Raw genomic sequence first — 18,221 nt, 5'->3', positions numbered from 1 at the left:
TAAGTAGTATAGGACATCACAGAAAAAAAAAAACCACAATCGGTTTAGTTCACTAACTATAAATAACTGCTGATTAATATACTAATTTTAAACACCAAAGGTCTGTTGGCATATTTTCTCTTGCAAATACTTTTTATTAACCACATAAAATTGCCTAAAGCATTTGGTTTATACAAAATCCTTTATAAACTCAATTTTTATCCAAATTTGCTCCTGACAAAGCATGAACCAAAATCATGCAGTAAAAAAGCCAAACAAATTATCCACCATTTCCAAGCACAAGAAACAGGAAAGCATACTAAAGTACTTGCTTAAGTAAATTGTACATGTCTAGTGCTACTTCCTGGTTACTAAAAATAACCGAGTTAAGTGTCAAGCTCTTATGACAGTCCAAAGGAAGAGCTGGCTTTGTGCCTATACTTCTGTATTGTTCCTGTGAACTCCCAAGCTACTTTGACAGAGCTGAATATCCCCATCCCACTATTTCAGTTGATTCCTGCCCTAATATTCTTCCAAACCATGCAAGTATTGTCTGTTTTTTTAAGAATTACACAAGCCATGTTTTTGAATGGATAGGAGATCTGAAATGGTTTTTGAAGTGCAAGGACAAAAGCATACTTTCATCATTCATACCTTGCTCTCTACTTTTTGACCCGAACAGCATTATCTTAGTTGCCTCTGTGCTTATAGACTCTCTGGAATTCCGTGCCATCAAGGAAGCTTTAAGTGCTGTCAAACTTTTATATTGCTTCTGGAAGGACCAAAATCAGATTTGTAGATCTTGTGAGGCTTCACAGTCCCCACCCAAGGCAGAAACAGGCAGTGCCGTGACAGCAGCTTCCAAGGTCACCAAGAAGCAGACTGCACAAGAAGCATCAGAATGAACGCAGCAGTGACAGCAGGACACCGATTTAGCCCTGACAACTCGAAGCTGACAGAGGCTGATGATACACTTAGAAATACAAAAGGCTGCACTTGGTACAAACTCACCTGATGCCAGTGTGCTACAGACAATATCAAGGAAGGTGAAGAGATGCAGACTAACAGGATTAACACAATAATAACAGCAGTATCTTCATATGAAATAAGATACTGATTTTTAGTTAATGAGAAGGGAAATTTGAAGAGGTCATCCTTATTTTAGACTGAGCAGATTTCTAGATCTCCTTTTGGGTTGGCTTTCTTGCCTACAGGACCGCTCTACATGAGCTAAGCATACAACTTGCTATGCCCTACAAAGATGCATCTAGCAGTTTTAGAAAGGGCAGAGCTGTCCAGCCAACTGAAGTAAGACTTTAAATCCAAAAACATCTAAAATAAGTTTAAAAAGGGGATTTTTCAAGTGCATGTTGGGCAGTACAACACTCTTAACACTGAATGAAAATCACCTGAAACAGCCTTTGAAATAGTTTTAAAGGAACTATGAAATCTTCAGTGTCGGAAAGAATTACAACAAAGAAAAAATACTTACTAGATTCTTGGATCACTTCATCTAAATCAAGGGCTTCTGCATTTGTAATATGATCAATTTATATTAAGGTTGTTTAAAACCTAGACTGCCTGCTATTTCATTGAATTAAAACAATTTGATTTAGAACTGGCTGAGATGTCAGCAGTGACTACTTCCTTAACACAACATCAAGCATTAGTTGCTGGCCACAACCAACCTGCCATGTAAGAAGGAAAGACAGTAAAGCACCATCATATGAAACTACCTCGTGCTGCTCATCTCTCCTGTGTGGTTCACACATGACAAACAGAAAGGAAGTGCCACGGTCCACTTTTAACTTCTGATGAGATGAAACACGTCAACACACCTTGCTAGCTGTGTTTGTTGTTTAAAACACGCTTGTGTTTTCAAATTTCACTACGTGGAAGAGTTTTGGATACTCCAGTACAACAGCACTGTTATTACTTTGACAAGTGCTAAAAAAGACGCTCATTACCACAGCCCCTAATGCAGGCACAAGCAGTTGCACAACTTTGAAGTGCTTCAGCACATACCAAGCCAACAGGATGCTCTCAAGCTGTCAAGAGCTCACACGACACCAGTGCTCCTTTACCGCCATATAAAGGATCAAAGCCATCTACACCTTCATATTTGCTGTCAGCCAGCGCTTCTTAATCATGAGAACAGAAGAGTATGGTAGCCAAAGAAAAAGGTATAGGACTGACGGATCATTTTTCCTGGGAATTGAAAAGGAGCAGAGGAAGAACAGGAGACCAGATCCCACTAGGAGCAGAGGAGGATCACAAGGTTTCCTTCTGCCAGAGGACAGGTACCTTTCTATCCTGCGCAGCCTAATCAGTCGTCTCTGCTTCCCTTGCCATGACTGGCTCACTAGCACTTCACTAGAGAGACAGTCATTTGGAGCAGGAGAGTGACTGTGCTAGGAGAGAAAAAAAAAAATCTTAAAGATTATGTGCACTAAACTAGAGCAATCTGAACATAAATTAGCTTTGTGCCATCTTCTTCCATTCTCCCTATGGGCTAATGCAAAATTATCATGTATTTTCTTCTAGTTCACACATTTTCGTGTTAAAAATTTTGTCTTTGGTAAAACTGCATGGGAGGGACTCATAGCCAAAATATGAAAACATAATACCATAACCCCTGACAACAGGGAGGGCCTTGCTATCAGCAGGACTGCGTAAGCACGTTAAGAATTAATCTACCCTCAAACACTATCTAGTTCCACTAGGAAACAAAGATCCATGAAAACTGAAGACATCTCTATGGGTAACAGATCCACAGGAGTTTTAAGCTTGCCATTTGCTATTTTAAGGGACCTACAAAGAATGAAAATTTGTAGCACCATTTCATAGATATATACTGCCCTGTAAGGCTTGTCCGGGTCTTCAGTCTCAAAGAAGAAAATATGTATCTCTCCAAGAGACCAGAATGACAGACAGGACATTAATCAGAAGTTCTATCGAATAACTCTTTGCAGGAAGAAATATTTCCTAGAGGAAAATGGAAGGAAATTTTTTCAGTGAATGAGAGAGTATTTTTGGTTGCAAGAAGATCCATCAGACTTCATGCCATTTTAATCAATGGTTTAAAAAAAAAGCCACCTTTCGTTTAAGTAGCTCTGTAGTGTAAACTCTGATCTACCTGGACCAGGAGGTGCTGACATTTTCGTTTACTAGAATCTTTATATAGTTCACTATTTTAATAGTATGTGACCAGAGTTAAGGAAGAGATTGACAGCTAGTCAATGAACTGATGAATATCTATCTCATAAGCATTTCATTTTAGCTACCCATGTAGTGTGCATTTTGCCTTTACATACACTCATTCCAATGCTATTATCTTACACTTAATTACTTAGGTCTCAAAGCGCTTTACAAAGGAATGAGCTATCATTATCAACATTTAATATACAAAGAAATTGAGGCACAGTGGTATAATTTGCTGAAAGTTATTGAACTCATATCCAAGGTCAGTGGCAGGTGAAAAACAAAGCTCTCAACTCAAGTATCAGGCGAGTACTGTATTCGGCACACCACACTGCCTCTCAAGATGTAGTCAATGCTTCCCAAGCACACAATCTTTAGTAATCTACATCAGCCCGTGTAAAAATTTAAAATGCCACCTCCATTACAGCAAGCATTACAGTGTAAAATTTAATATATTGACACTTAATCTGTTAAACACTGGAATATTGTGTTCAGCTTTCTTCAAATGATTAAGCTAAGATGACAAACATCATGTCATCATAAGATTACTTTCTTGACAAGTCTGCCCTGGTCATTCTTCGCCTACTTTTAAACATCTTTGGAGAATACCCATCTTCTCAAAGATGCCCAATTGTAGTTACTCTTTCCTAATTATGGTAGCCTCTTGCAAGACCTTTGTAATGCTGGGATTTTATTTCAGTCATGAAATTATACAGCCTGTTCAGTTCTCACTCTTGCTTTTACTTTAAGTATTAAAACCAGCAGGAGGCACTTGGTAAAACCAACAATAACTTGATGTTTGATGACAAATGTTTGAGAGTCAAAACTAACCCCTCATTTTGCACTGAGCAATTTTATGTACACGAGGAGTAAATGAAGTTACCCTTGTTTGTAGAATTTGGAATGCTTTCACTAGCTGCATGTCCAAGTACAAGTCCCAGGACTGAATTAAACGCGCTAAATGAAATTAATTTACTTCTATGTTCAGCTCAGGTGGCTAGCAGGCCTTGAACAAGATTACCAGGACAACTAGTGAATAACAATGAAACCAGCGCTGCAGCAGATTTTATTCTTGGTGCTGGGTTTTACCATTTCTCGTTTTTGTTAGAAGTCTTCCTTCCCTGTCACTGCGCTCAACAGAAATGGGAATCTCAACTTCCAAACAAGTTAAAAAAAAAAACCAGAAAGAAATACAGCTTGCAAGTTTACATTGTAATTGATACAAGTCTATTATTACAAGACAAATTGCAGACAATGAAAGAGACAGCTCGATCCGTTACTGAATCCTTGTAAGGGCTGTATGAAGAGCTTGACCATTTCACTCATAAATCTTTCTTCTAAGTTTGTATTGCTGCTTGTGTGGGTAAAATAATAAAAATATGGAGTGAAGTATACAAGAGATGCAGTAATACATTTCTAGTCACAATTACATAAAGTTTGTTACAGGAATTGTAACCATTTCAGCATCTAATCAGAAATAATGTTATGTTACAGGCTGCTAAAACACCACATGATATCTTTAAGAAGTCATTAGATGCGATCATGCCAATTGTGAATAATCATCTCTGCTACAGATTGCTGTGATGCACTGGGCTGTCACAAGTCATTCTTGACAATCTGTCACAAACTTTCTGCAGGACAGACCAGTGCAAAGCATGTAGGAACTTGATTTCCAGGAGGCTGACCTACTTACTAACTTAATGGCAAATATAAACACAACAAACAGGAAAAGCCAGATTAGAAGATTCAAGATATATGTTCCCATTTATATGTTCCCATTTATTTTTTAGAGTAACTGATTTTAATAATATTTTTATAGTAATTTCTTGTCTATTGTCTGTGGATCGTAGTGCCCAGCAGGGAGATCATGAGAGCCACTGAAACTTTAGAATTAGCTGTCAATACTGAATGACAGAAACAGAAAGAAGATAAGCAAAGAGGTCGGAGAGGGGAGGATATAAAACAGGATACATGCAACAATTTTGCTCAAATGAGTGCAAGTACAGTTATGAAATGCACATGGTTCCTCCTCTGTCCGGAGATTGAAAGGAAGCCACAACACCAAAAAGTAACAGAAACCAAGACTACAACCAAGGATGCCCAATAGGCAGCTTTCTGCCAGTAGTTTGTGGTTTCATATCCAGTTAGAGCCTCCCTTCCCCTGTAAAGCCCCTGAGAGGGCTACCTAAACACTCCTGCCAAAGTGACAACTGAGGGATGCAGTCTAGAGGTACAAGGAAGTGTACCTCTGTACCAAAGACAGTCCCCTTTGACAGCTTCACATATCATAGTATAATCTTTTCCACTAACACGTTATAGCACATGTTCCAAAAACAAACCGTGGTTTTCCTGGCACTCATCTGTTCCACCAAATCCTCAAAGCAAAAGATGCTGGTAGGAGAGATTACTTTTCCTTTGGGTTAAGTGTTGGAAGGAAAACAGTTTATTTCACAGTAAGGTTGCACAGGCAAGTAGGGAGGAGGGGACAGACTAGACTTAATGATCATCTAAAACCACAATATATTACCATTAAGTAATTAAGTCACATTAAATTCAAGCTACTTTAAAAGAGCAATATTCCAACATCAGCCAGAAAAACAGAGGCTACAGCTGCTAGCACCACAGTTTTGCTTGCAACAAATACAATACAAAACTCACAAGCATCTGACTGGAGATGCCTGCAATGGTTAAGAGGCCTTACACTCTGAATTACCTTGCTTTTGTTAGGCAGGTGAATTGTCCATAACATTCTTTCTGAAAGGAGTTTTTTTTTCCCTTCAGAATTTAATTTATAAACTCACTCCTGCCAGGCTGCGATAGCAGCTACTGTATAAACCTGAAAATGATGACTACTGAAATTCCATTCAAACCTTAGGAATCAATAGAAAGCAGACAAACCACCAAGATAAAGTTCCACCCAACTGCAAAGAGCAAGAACTGCAGGATACCTCACATTGTTTTTACAGTGTCTGCAGTCACCAACCTGTGAAATAGAGACTGCACAATCTCATTTCAGTCTGAAAATCTGACCTGTGCTATCCACATGCTGCACCCACATAATCTGCCTGTTGGAAATGCCTTGGTGCTGTAAGTATTTCCAGGCAACAGAAGGAGACTCAAAAGACTAGCAAAGACAGTTTAGAATCTGCTGAGACTTACATTGCATTTGGTAAAAGCTTATTATATGGGCTCCTTAGAGATATTGATCCTGCTTACCTTGAAGTAGCAGCTTTACTGTAAGTCAATAACAAAGCAACCTGCATTGGTGTCACTCTGGTTCATACAAAGTTACGTATACAAACTTGTTGTTTCTATGGGCAGTAAAGAAATACACAATTACAGCATCACCCTTGAAGTCTGCTTAAGTGAACTAATATTGTCTGAAGGCAGATGTTGGCAGTCTAATGTCAGCAGAAGTTTCATTGTAAAGAGCTCTGCATTTTATTTAAATGCTTGCTTATAAATGAAAAATGTTATCTATGACCAGGCTTCAACGAAAACAACCCTGTTGCAACATTTGCTGACTTTTTGCATTTCCCACTTACCATGCCTGCTGCAAATCCAGCTGCTTTATTACCTTCACTGAGGGAGACTACTACCCATACAGACACAGTTGCTTTGGTGCCGTGAGCCCACGCAAGACCCAGTCCATCACATAAGCCTTGGTAGAGCCCAGAGATTAGAATGTGACAGAGGTTATGAAGCAAGTGTGATACGAGCCATGCATCGAGTACAGAGCTTAGCTTTTCAGCTCTTAAAGGGATTGTTGTAAACAGTTACTACGTTCCTTCTCACTTATACTTCATGATAGACAAGTCAGGTGAGGATGTGAACGTATTAGAATTTAAAAGCAAAAAATCTAAATATTCAGAAATCTGCCTCTCTGAACAAAACACAGTGTGCTTCAGTTGAAAAGGAAATTATCACTTGTCTAATACAAAAGAAATGCATTGCCCCAATCACAGCCTACTCTTGAAGGAATGACTCCCCCCCCCCACCTTAAGAAGCCAAATGGATGCAGTTCTATAATTTTGGAGAGTTTTACACAGTATGTGATTGTCTTATTTCACATAAGTTACAAGACAACCCATTGTGGGTTTATCAGATTGTGAACCAGCGTATGAGAGAAAGATTCCCATTGAGAGTGGGTGATAGTCTAAGTCGCATAGAATTTAGTCTATAATATGCTAGAACAGAGTTACTGAAATGAAAGATTGCTGCATAAATTATTTCAAGAATACTAGGAAATATTTGGTAGCAGTCTGTAAAACCAGCCTTCCTACTTTCAGATGCACCAAAAGAAATCCCATCAATAAATACATTTGGTTCATTAGCTACATTCTTTACCTACTGCCCAACCTGTTTTGACTCAGAATTTACTCTCACAAGGGTAAAAACAATGCTGAGAAATTTAGCAAGAGTGCCACAAGAACGTGCAAGTTCAGAAGCACTAGAAAGATATTCCACTGGACACCACTGCTGATATTCAATGGTATTATCCATTACAGAAACTCATCTGATATCAACCAAATTAATTTTTCATCTTGCTTTGTTAAAATTCAATACCAAAAAGGCAAATTCTAGAAAATGAGAGAATGACCAAATAACCAGTTGGAGTGCAGCAGAGGCAACTTTAAGTTGCCTTTATTAAGTCAATGTTAATAAAATATTAATGTTTTAACAAATATTGTTAAACATGCATTTTACCCAAACACCAGATGCATTTAAGACAATTTACATTTGACTCACCATACTGGCAGCGAGGACCCTGAAATCCTGCAGGACAGTGGCATGTCTGGGATCCTGCTTCAGAACATTTCCCTCCATTGAAGCAAGTGCCAACAGTGCACAGCACTAGTACACACAAACAGAATGAAACAGGGGGGTTTTTTTGTTGGTTTTGTGCCAAGGATCCTCCAGAATTGCCTCTTCCTGTAACAGGAACTTCCAAATAAGTAATCTAGCTTTTTATTTAAGTGGAAAGGTTAGACTGCAATAGAACTTATCGTGGGTATAACTACCATGTTGATATGAAGAAATTTAACTTGAATAAAAATAAGACTAAAGTAATGCAGTTTAACCTGAAGATGCTTCATAGGCAGAAAACAGTTTCTCAGGACTCAAAGCACTACCTGAATCTAGAATGAGATGAACTGCTAGAGAATAATTCAGCAGTTGTTAAGAAACACTGGTGTACTAAAAGATGTTATATATGTCCAAGGGAATTACAACAATTGACTTCCTCCGATGCAGAACATTAGTTATTTACACTAAGTTAAATTCCACATACTTGAGCCAAACTTGCAAAGAATACCAAATATAAAAGAATAACTCAACCACTTTCATGCCTTAAAGAATACAAAACAAGTCTGCACTGCTCTTTCAGGAAGAAAATTTTATATTGCCACTGGTGCTCAAATACGTTAAATACCTTTACACCAGAGATTAAAACACAGATTGTAAACATATCTTTGACTTCATACAACAAAACAGGTGCACACTAAATATGTAGATTCAAGCTGAAACTAACAGTAATACCTCTCAGGCTTGTTTTTGTTTTTTAAATACAAAGAGACAATCATAAAGGCAAGCTCTCTGAACGCAGTCCTCAAGTTGGTATGAAGATTAAAAAATACATAGGAGCAGATGCTACCTTTCATACAGAAAATACAATTACTGACAAAACAGTAACAAAACTAAACAGTGAGTAAATTGCTATCTTCTACTCATGTCTTTTTAACACCGGCTAAAGTGGTTCCTTATAATTTAAATTAAATTCCATCTTTTGGGAAAACATCCAATCATGGTTAGAAATTACTGATAGGAACAGGTTCTTGTCAGGTGGAGAACCATAGGGTAGAAACACAATTGCTTTAATGGCAACAGCAGCAGTGAAAAAGCCAAAACCAGTTAGATTCCACAGTGAGTGCTACGTCCAAGAAACAAGTGCCTTACCCAAATTATGCAAAGAAATCTGCTGTAACAGCAATAAATTTGGTTGGCCTGTCAAAGCCAGGCTGGCACAAAAATGCTGCAACAACTATAATCAGAAATACAGTTTCCACCGTTTAGATTAAAATTAGAGATACTTGGTACTTTTACATATGACAGCTTTTGTACTTTTAAAAGAGGTTTCTTTCCCCATCAATAGATTACATCTTTATAACAGGAAATCCCAGTTATAAATAGCACGAAACAAAATACATCTTTCTAGAAGTAAGAAACAGTAGGAAAGTAAGGCCTAAGGATATCATCTCTCAGTTTGTCAGTTTTGCCATCAACTTACAGTGCAAACAGCCAGGTTCGTTGTCATGTTGGACCCATCCAGGGCAGCACTTATAGACAGTCTGACGCTCCATTCTGTACACCTGCTTGTAAACTGTGTAGTACCCAGACCTTTGAAGAGAATAAGTTTAAGAGAACAGTCACAACTTCTATTACACTCATTCACATCTCATCAGTAACAAACTATACTCATATGTCATATTTACTATACATTTTTCAGCCCCTATCAGTTGTTCTTGTTGAAAATGAAGCAAATATAGCAAAACACATTCTGATAACATCCAATAGCTCTAATATACTATATCCACATACTTTCTGATGAATTTGTATTCAGGCTAGTCAAAGGTGAGTAATTTTGTTTTGCAATCAATTTTGCTTTTAGCTGTTGGGGGAGTCAGGTCTCCCATCAGTTCTAAGCATATGGCAGAAATAGAAAGTAGTTCAATTCTTCAAAGTAGATGACTTGACAGCTGGACTTCACCTGCAACAGGATGAGACAGGAGCACTTTCTGATACTATAAAATTGTAATCTAAAGCCAGCCAAGAAGATCATGACACACCTAAAACACAGAATAAAGTCACGTTTTGTGCTCAGTAATAACAGACTTAAAGTAAAGTCTCAGCTGGACACGAGATATCCATAACTAAGTCACACATATTTCAGCTGAAATAGTTTACGTCTCTTTCTCTCAAAGTTAAAGAATTTGCACTAAGTTCAGTAACAGAATTCATTTATAACAATAGATAATGTATTACCTTCTCTCATAGCCCATACACCACCTCCTCCCCGTGCAACCTTGTTTCCACATCTTGACCGTACGACTAAAGGCTTGAACACATGGCTGTTGGTGTCCTACCAATGCCAACTCAAACACTGGACAGACATTTGCCCTTGAGGGAAAGAAAAAGATAAGCTTTATTATTTCTAGCACAAAATCTAGAAGTCTAGAGAAATATACATAAAATTATACTATGTATAACAGTTAATAACAGTTTGAAACAGATTTTATATTATTATTTAAAAATAGTGTAGTTCTATGACTTTTTTTACCTTGAACTGATCAAACAGCTCTCTTGCAAAAATACAGTATCCATAAACACCTGACAAATCATGATCCAATGATTACAGAATGGCAAATGGTCCACAGACGTTAATGGAGCCAAGATTTCATTAATGTATTGTGTCCTGGTTTCGGCTGGGATAGAGTTAATTTTCTTCCTAGTAGCTGGTACAGTGCTGTGTTTTGGATTTAGCATGAGAATAATGTGATAACACGCTGATGTTTTAGTTGATGCTAAGCAGTGTTTATACTAAGTCAAGGACTTTTCAGCTTCCCATGCTCTGCCAGCGAGGAGGTGCACAAGAAGCTGGGAGGGGGCACAGCCAGGACAGCTGACCCAAACTGGCCAAAGGGATATTCCATACCATGGGACGTCATGCTCAGTACATAAACCAGGGGAAAGCTGGCTGGGGGGGCCGCTGCTCGGGGACTGGCTGGGCATCAGTTGGCAGGCGGTGAGCAATTGCATCATGCATCACTTGCTTTGTATATTCTTTTATCATTATTATTATTACTATTTTATTTTATTTCAATTATTAAACTGTTCTTATCTCAACCCACAAGTTGTTTTGGGTTTTTTTTTTCCTTTTACTTTTACTCTCCCAATTCTCTCCCCCATCCCACCAGGGGGGGAGTGAGCAAGCGGCTGTGTCGTGCTCAGTCGCTGGCTGGGAATAAACCACGACATATTGGTTGCACAAGTCATAAGCACGAACACATTCCTGATGGCAATTTTTACATGAACGGCCCAGCTAGCAAAACGTGATTGTACTTTGTTCCCAGAAAATGAGAGCTAAAGCGTTGGAGCAGGATTTGACTGACAACTCGGCAGACACTCTTTGCTGTCTCTCAGTAACACCAGCCTACAGTAGCCCTTTCAGATGAGGCACTGCCTGACTTAAGGATGGTGCCTCACAAGCTGAGGAGCAGATGACGAAGGTGAGGGAGCCTGGGAGGCTCTTCCTACACCAAGACTGCTGGAAGGCTCCCTGCTAGGTCTTGTACATGCAACAGCCCCTATTTCAGCTGATGTGCCAGGGTGGGAATCAAAGACTTGACAACTATAGGCACTGAGCTCCACAGCTCAAAGCTACTGAATAGCCAGCATACAGAATGAAAACACAGCACCTGCCTTAGAAAACTACATAAACTGAACAAAATATACAATGAAATTCAGGCTCCACACAAGTCAATGGAAGCTGTATTGTCGATTCAAGGGCAGATAAGATTTATCTAAACTATTGCTGTGGAAAATGTATATTCTGTAAGAGCCCCCCTTTGCTATCAGTCCCCTCAGGGAACCACATGAAATTTGCAAGAGGAAGTATCATTGTTCTCTGCTGATTATTCCTAAAATAAGACCAAAATAAAAGCATTGCTTTGTAGGATGATATGTAATCTTCATCCTGCTACCTAGCCCTAGTTACAAAAATAGCAGGATTTCAGGAGGTATGGAGGGTCAAAATAAAGGTTACATGTTGATAGTTTTGCAGAGATTCTGCCAGACTTATTCTGATTTCTTTGCCCTGGTGTAAATTAGGAAATGCTGCATGCCAGAAAATAACTGCATAAAACATGCAAGGTCTAACTAAAGCCACAGAACATGGAAGGTTTTGTTGTCTTTTAAGGCAGGAGCTTACTGTAACAAAAATGAAATTAAAAGACCGATTCTTTGAAAGAGCTACTGGGCAAGCAAATGGCTTTTTTTTTCCCCACCACAATTATTCAAATGGTTTTAATCTGCATTTTTTTTTTTTTTTTTTTTTTCTTTGAGTAGCTTACAGGTTGTTAAGATAATTATATTGTCAATTCCCCAAGACAGCCTGCTCTAGCTGGTAACGCTTTTCAAATTTAAGCCTCAATCACTAAAACAGATGGGGGAAACAGGGACCTTATATACCCACTCTGGTAAATGGTAAACAATATTTAGCAGTTGTGTCATACTGGCTAGCAGGCAAGTCCTTCCCCAAATTTCAGTTTGAGACCCCTCTTCATGCTAGACAGTGACGAAGAGGAAGACACACTCACACACTCATTTTCTCTGTCAATCGACAGAGGTATGAATGCAAGCCTGTGCTAGAAAACAGGGGGCGGGTTGCATTAATAAGATAGATAACTGCTCTAGCCCAACAGCTGCCTGGCAGTTAAAGTTATCATTAGTTACACTGGATATTGTTAATATCTCATTCAAGATTTATGGTGCTTTTTATCTCAGAGGCCCAAAGTACTTTACAGCTCCCTATTATGTCTGAACACCACACAAGGTAGCCTTCCTAATAAAAAAGTACATCTTTCATCTGCAGGTCTTCAGATAGTTTACAAACATCATTAAATTAAGCCTGTGCAGAACAGGAAAATACTATAAGCGTGATCATTTTTACTGCTAAGCTAAATACTTGGAAGAAACCCTGCCTGCCTAGATCAAATCCACTCCACAATATTCCCAGTACTGTGCAAATGATTCTCAGTACTGCACAGAGGCCAGCGGTCATGCAAAGCACACCCAGAACAGGAAATCCAGCCAGGTCTCCCAAAGGTACCGCAGCTCTCCAGCTGAGGGGAATACTGGGGACATCCACCTCAGGGTAAAGAGGACCTTCACCCAACAAGGACACTCCAGTAGAGAAAAAGATCAGATTTAAAAACAAACCAACCGCCCCCTCAGGAATTCCAGATAGCCTACGTAAAGGAAGTTATGAAAACAGAGTCCAGAACTGTATACTCTGGTTGTCTTATCTTACCATGGAAAAAGAGTAAAGAGTACATTTGTACTAGAAAAGCTTATCTTGACAGAAATTAGCTTCTTGAACTAGAATGCCTGTTTCTCCCAGGCTCTGGAGGAACTGCTCATCTCCATTGTCCTAAACCACATGTTCCACGGACATCCCTCCCACACTGCTACATGTTCTCCCTCCTCCGCTGCAGAGTCCATTTTCTATATTGCTCCTTGTTTCCCATTGCTTGAGTTTGCCCTAGCTGCAGCTGCCAACACCATGAAGCAAGACAGAAGACAGTAGCAGTGTAGTTTCAGATTGCCTTAAATTCCTCCGGAAACCACCCTTCTTCCACATTCCCATGTAGTCTCCATTACTTAGCAATCCTTCCCACATGTTCCAGCTACCCCTTCCTCTCAAATTACCTCACCATTTAACATATTTAGCTTAAGTTCAGAGCAATTGTTCCCAAGCCATTCTTAGCGCAAAGTCTGCCGTTTGTTTCACATCCAAAGGAGGTCTTTGTATGCCCAAAATCTTGCCTGCTTTTTTCCATTACGTCAGTTGGTCTAATAAAACCCTCGCCTTACTTAGCAACCATGCCTCACTTAGCAGGCTTTTTAAAATTATTCTCCCTCTAGTGAATAGAACATCATGTACTGATAATTCATGCATATCTCCTTTTATTAGAATTGCCTAAAACTTTCCAGATAAAGGTACATTCATATGCATCGGTTTTCCATAAATAAAAGAGAGAAGCTGACAATTGTTGTAATGATATACTGAGCCCATCCTATAAATTCTTACTCATGTGATATTGCCATGTTTCCAGGAATAGCTGTATTGACTTCTATGATATAGTTAATAGGAACAAATGGCACTCACAGAACAAAACAAGCCAGCAGCATAAAGTCATATGTTTATTAAGATTTATTCCAAGTAAGCCATTCCTCCTAGATGCCCTTGGGATAATTTAAAGGCAGATATCAAAACCTCTGCTACACTATAATTAAATTGCAGCAATTGTATAACATGTAATCCTCTGCTGGCAGAGCTGGGAAATAAAACATGCTCTCTCCAACAATTAGCCATCTTTACAACTCCCCACACACATAGTCAACACACTAGTTTTTAAGCCACCTGACTCACTGCTCTTTGATACATTACCTATAAACTTAAGAACAGTTTCTTGAACAAGACTACATCTATTGAAAATACAGTTTTGTATTATGGCATTCTATTAATTAGAGGCCATCTAAGACTAAATATACCATTACATCCACTTGAGGTTTGAGGTTAGAGGAGGAGAGCTCCATTTTCACTCCTGTGCCCTTTGCATTCAGAAAATATTTCTTAACGGGAGTTTAAGTGTTAAAACAAGCAAAACACACAAATGCATATTGTGTTCTATGACTTGATTGATACACCAGTCCTTTAAAACCTTTTTACACTGATGCTCTCTGTTAGCCAAGACTAACATGAAGGCTATTATTAGCTTGTCAGTCTGACTCGGGCAAGCCAGAAAGCTCTCTTTTAATATTTGCGTTAGGAGACTGCCCTTTAAACAAAGACACCCTACATGCTTCCAGCTCAAGACTTAAGATTCTAATGAACAGATAATTAGACCAACATGAAGCGAGAGCAGCCTTGGCTAACCATATGGCTGTGATGCCTGTGAACCACTGCACAACAGGAAAAGTTCAGAGAAAATTAAAAGCATCTCCAGGCGGGATATAGTTCATTCCTGTGTTGAGAATTTAAAAAGGAGTATGTATCTTCATACAAAAATACAGTCAAAAAAGCACCCATGGAGGTCTGTTCAATACTAAGATGGCATACCTGTCTCAGGAAGTCCCTGAGCCTCAAGTTATTGAGGCTGAGGCAGTTATTCAGGAAGTCTCACTGCACGCTCACCCTTTTCTAATTCTCCTCACGAGCCATTTGCTGCCCACTCCTGGAAGCAGCCCACAATGTCGAAGGACTCTGGTCTCACCCACCCAGCATTTCACAGCATTTGGACATACAGATAGCATCCTTGAAGTCTTCAGTGAGTCACTGGCAATTGTGGTCATTCATCCTGAGCTGCAGTTCTAAGTCTTTCACCTCAAGCTGTCGTCACCACCAGTATCACCTCAACTGAGCTCCCCTGAGAAGGGATTGCAGCCTTCACACAACTCGTGGGAGGGAACAGATGATAGAAACAGCATGTCTACAATCTCCCAAAGTGAGGTTCTCTGCAGTTTTACTCTTGCCCATGATTCTGCAAGTCTGAGAAGGATATCAGTGCAGCTGCCTCTCTTACACACACTCACCCAAGCATAAATAATTTTATATAGCAATAGATGGACTCTTATGAAGTGCACATGGCTTGCACATAAAGGAAAGACAGGTACAGGCCATCTGCTCATGGGAAAAGAGAGGCAGCTTTCTGCACACACTCCTGGCACGTATGGTCCAAAAGGGGCAGACAGAGGTGAGGAAAAGGGAAGACAACTTGAACACACATGAGCTAGAAGGGGAACAGCTCCACCATTTCAAGAGGTACATCATATCTCTGTGACAGGGATATCTTCTTATTCTGCCTAGCGTGATCCTAACACCTGGCTCTTTGAATGACAATTAAAAGTAAATCACTCATTCTATCAATCCACTTTTTTCCAGCTCAAATCAAGAAGCTAAAGGTAGGTAGATTTAATGGCAGTAAGAGCAAACACACATCAAGATATCCCTAAAGGTTTCTTTCAGCAGCGCAAACTTTAAATCAAAACATTAATGAATACGAAGCAAAGAATGATTTGGCTGTCTGATTTTAGGTCTTTCCACAGAGACTAAGTGAATGACACCACCTTCTACACTAAGCCAGAAGGCTGTTAACGTCTTCCTAAAAATCAGATGTTGTAGCCCACATTGCCTCAGCTGAAGAATCTGCAGCCTGAACACTATTGATCTTCCCATGAAACAGTCAATAGATGAAACTTGTCATAAGAAGCGACTTGCCGGAATTCTGTATTTTCAAAACACTAATTGGTCGGTGCTCCTTCCTTCTATGCCGTTATTAAAAGTTTAGAAAAGCATAGTCTATACGCTTTTCCAGATTTAGTTTGAAAATATCAAATGAGAACTTTCCTTAAGGAAACCAATATTATAGTCAGGGCTAAATTCTCCACTGCTGTGATGACAACTAGTGGTTTTGCTCTAGAGATACACTGATGTTGATCAGAACATAGTCGTACATTGCTACAATGCCTTTGGCTAGAAACTTCTCAGGCTAGAACGTTGTCTGAATCTCCTCACACCTCCAACCACCCAAGCAAAACATCCCCAGCTTCTAATAAAAGAGACCTCTAGAAAGGCAGGTTGGCACCATGCAGAAACATGCTGCACTGTAGAGGAGAAAAGGTCAGCAACATGATGTTGTATGCAAACAGGATGTTGATTAAAAGTTTGCTATAAATATCATCTCAAGTGGAAAGGAGAGAAAAGCAAATTTCATCTGAACACAGAAAAAAGTCAAATTAGGAAACAGTCCACAGAAACAAAAGGTCCAAACAAGTTATATATATTTATTTATATAGAAACAAAAGATATCAATAAATTTTGTCTCTAGATATATATTGCTTAACAGCAACAATAATTCACAAAGACTGGAATGACAGAAAAGGCTTTTGTTCCTTTTTAAACTGCCAAGCTCCCCTTTCTACCCTTAATCTATTTTAAGGCTCATTTCCCCACATTTCCCAGATAAAATTAATCAGCACTACCAGAGACAATTAGGACATCCTGCTCCCTTGACCACTAACCAATCCCTGCTCTCTCCTGATCCTGTATCAATATTTGTGATGTTTATATGCCCTCTGGGATATGGATTGTAAGCACCAAGCTCATTTAGATTAGGTCTTATTATCACTACTGTTCTCTGGTTCTGTGGATGAAGATCCACCACAGAAGACTCTCCTAACCCCAACAAGTTACTAATGCACTGCTGTCTTATTCACATCCTCTCTCTGATTAGATGGAGCAGCTAAATAACATGAGAGTTCTTTCAGCCTTTGTGCACTGCATCTAGATTAAGAGCAAATCAATATGAGATGATTAATTACACACTCAGCTATTATAACAACAATAAGATTTTTTAGTTCCTACTGCTATCAAAGTGCAGCGTCTGTCATTTAGCTTCTATTTAACTATCCTCCTCCCTCCCCCAAGACAGAATGATCTATTTTTGTTAGCAAGAAAAGCAGAAGATAAACATGCACATCCAGATCATTTAACTATGATTTGCCAAGTCACTTTTTTGCATTTTAAATCAAGGAGCGATTTTTTTTTTTTTAAATAGTGTCACATAGCCTCACTACCCAGCAACATCCAGTTTTATAGTTTCTTCCACTGACTGACATCTGCAGGCACTAAGTGGCTTCTGCAGGATCAGGTAAGGCATCAAGTAAAGTACAGACCCACAGGATGGCAAATATAGTATCACCACTTTAGCATACAACTCTGATAACCTTCAAATACCTTTCTTCATTCATATTCAGGGAAGTGTGCACATTACTTTAGACTGTATCCAAAATAGTTGATTATCCCAGAATATAGCTACTTTGGCATGAGTCTTATTGTAAGCAAAGAAAATTCACTACCAAAATAATAGTACAATAATTGCAGTGACTACCTGATATTAGCATCTTCAGTCCATTATGTTCTTTATTGTTAGATGCCTTCTGCGCACCTCCACAGATTTCTACACTGAGGTTATTTTTAAACAAGTGACTTAAAGAACAGCATCCAGGAGAGTGTCAGCATCACTGCCAGCAAGCAGGCCTGCCAAGCCTCACACAGCACCAACAAACCCTTCTAGCATGCAGACTGCTTTACAGACAATTTAAGGACCTTTGTCCCAAGGACCCAACTCTAACATAATTGGAAAACCATATGGGAGGTCACATATGAGGAGGCTAAGAAATAGTTTGCATGTACTCATCGT

General features: G+C 39.1%; 1 protein-coding gene across 1 annotated transcript in view; it reads right to left on the bottom strand.

The window, feature by feature from the left end:
• LOC103899993 (multiple epidermal growth factor-like domains protein 6) overlaps positions 1-10,578 on the bottom strand; it is a 188,632-nt gene extending 178,054 nt beyond the window's left edge. Inside the window, 4 exon segments of the mRNA XM_019472408.1 lie at positions 7,930-8,034; positions 9,467-9,576; positions 10,222-10,356; positions 10,517-10,578. Coding sequence (XP_019327953.1) covers positions 7,930-8,034; positions 9,467-9,576; positions 10,222-10,356; positions 10,517-10,578 — 412 coding nt within the window.
• Positions 10,579-18,221: the final 7,643 nt, after the last annotated feature.

This window comes from Aptenodytes forsteri, unplaced genomic scaffold, assembly GCF_000699145.1.
Source record: "Aptenodytes forsteri isolate BGI_AS27 unplaced genomic scaffold, ASM69914v1 Scaffold179, whole genome shotgun sequence".
NCBI lineage: Eukaryota > Metazoa > Chordata > Aves > Sphenisciformes > Spheniscidae > Aptenodytes > Aptenodytes forsteri.
Note: the sequence above shows the minus strand (reverse complement) of the source record. Positions and strands in the feature narration are given on the sequence as shown.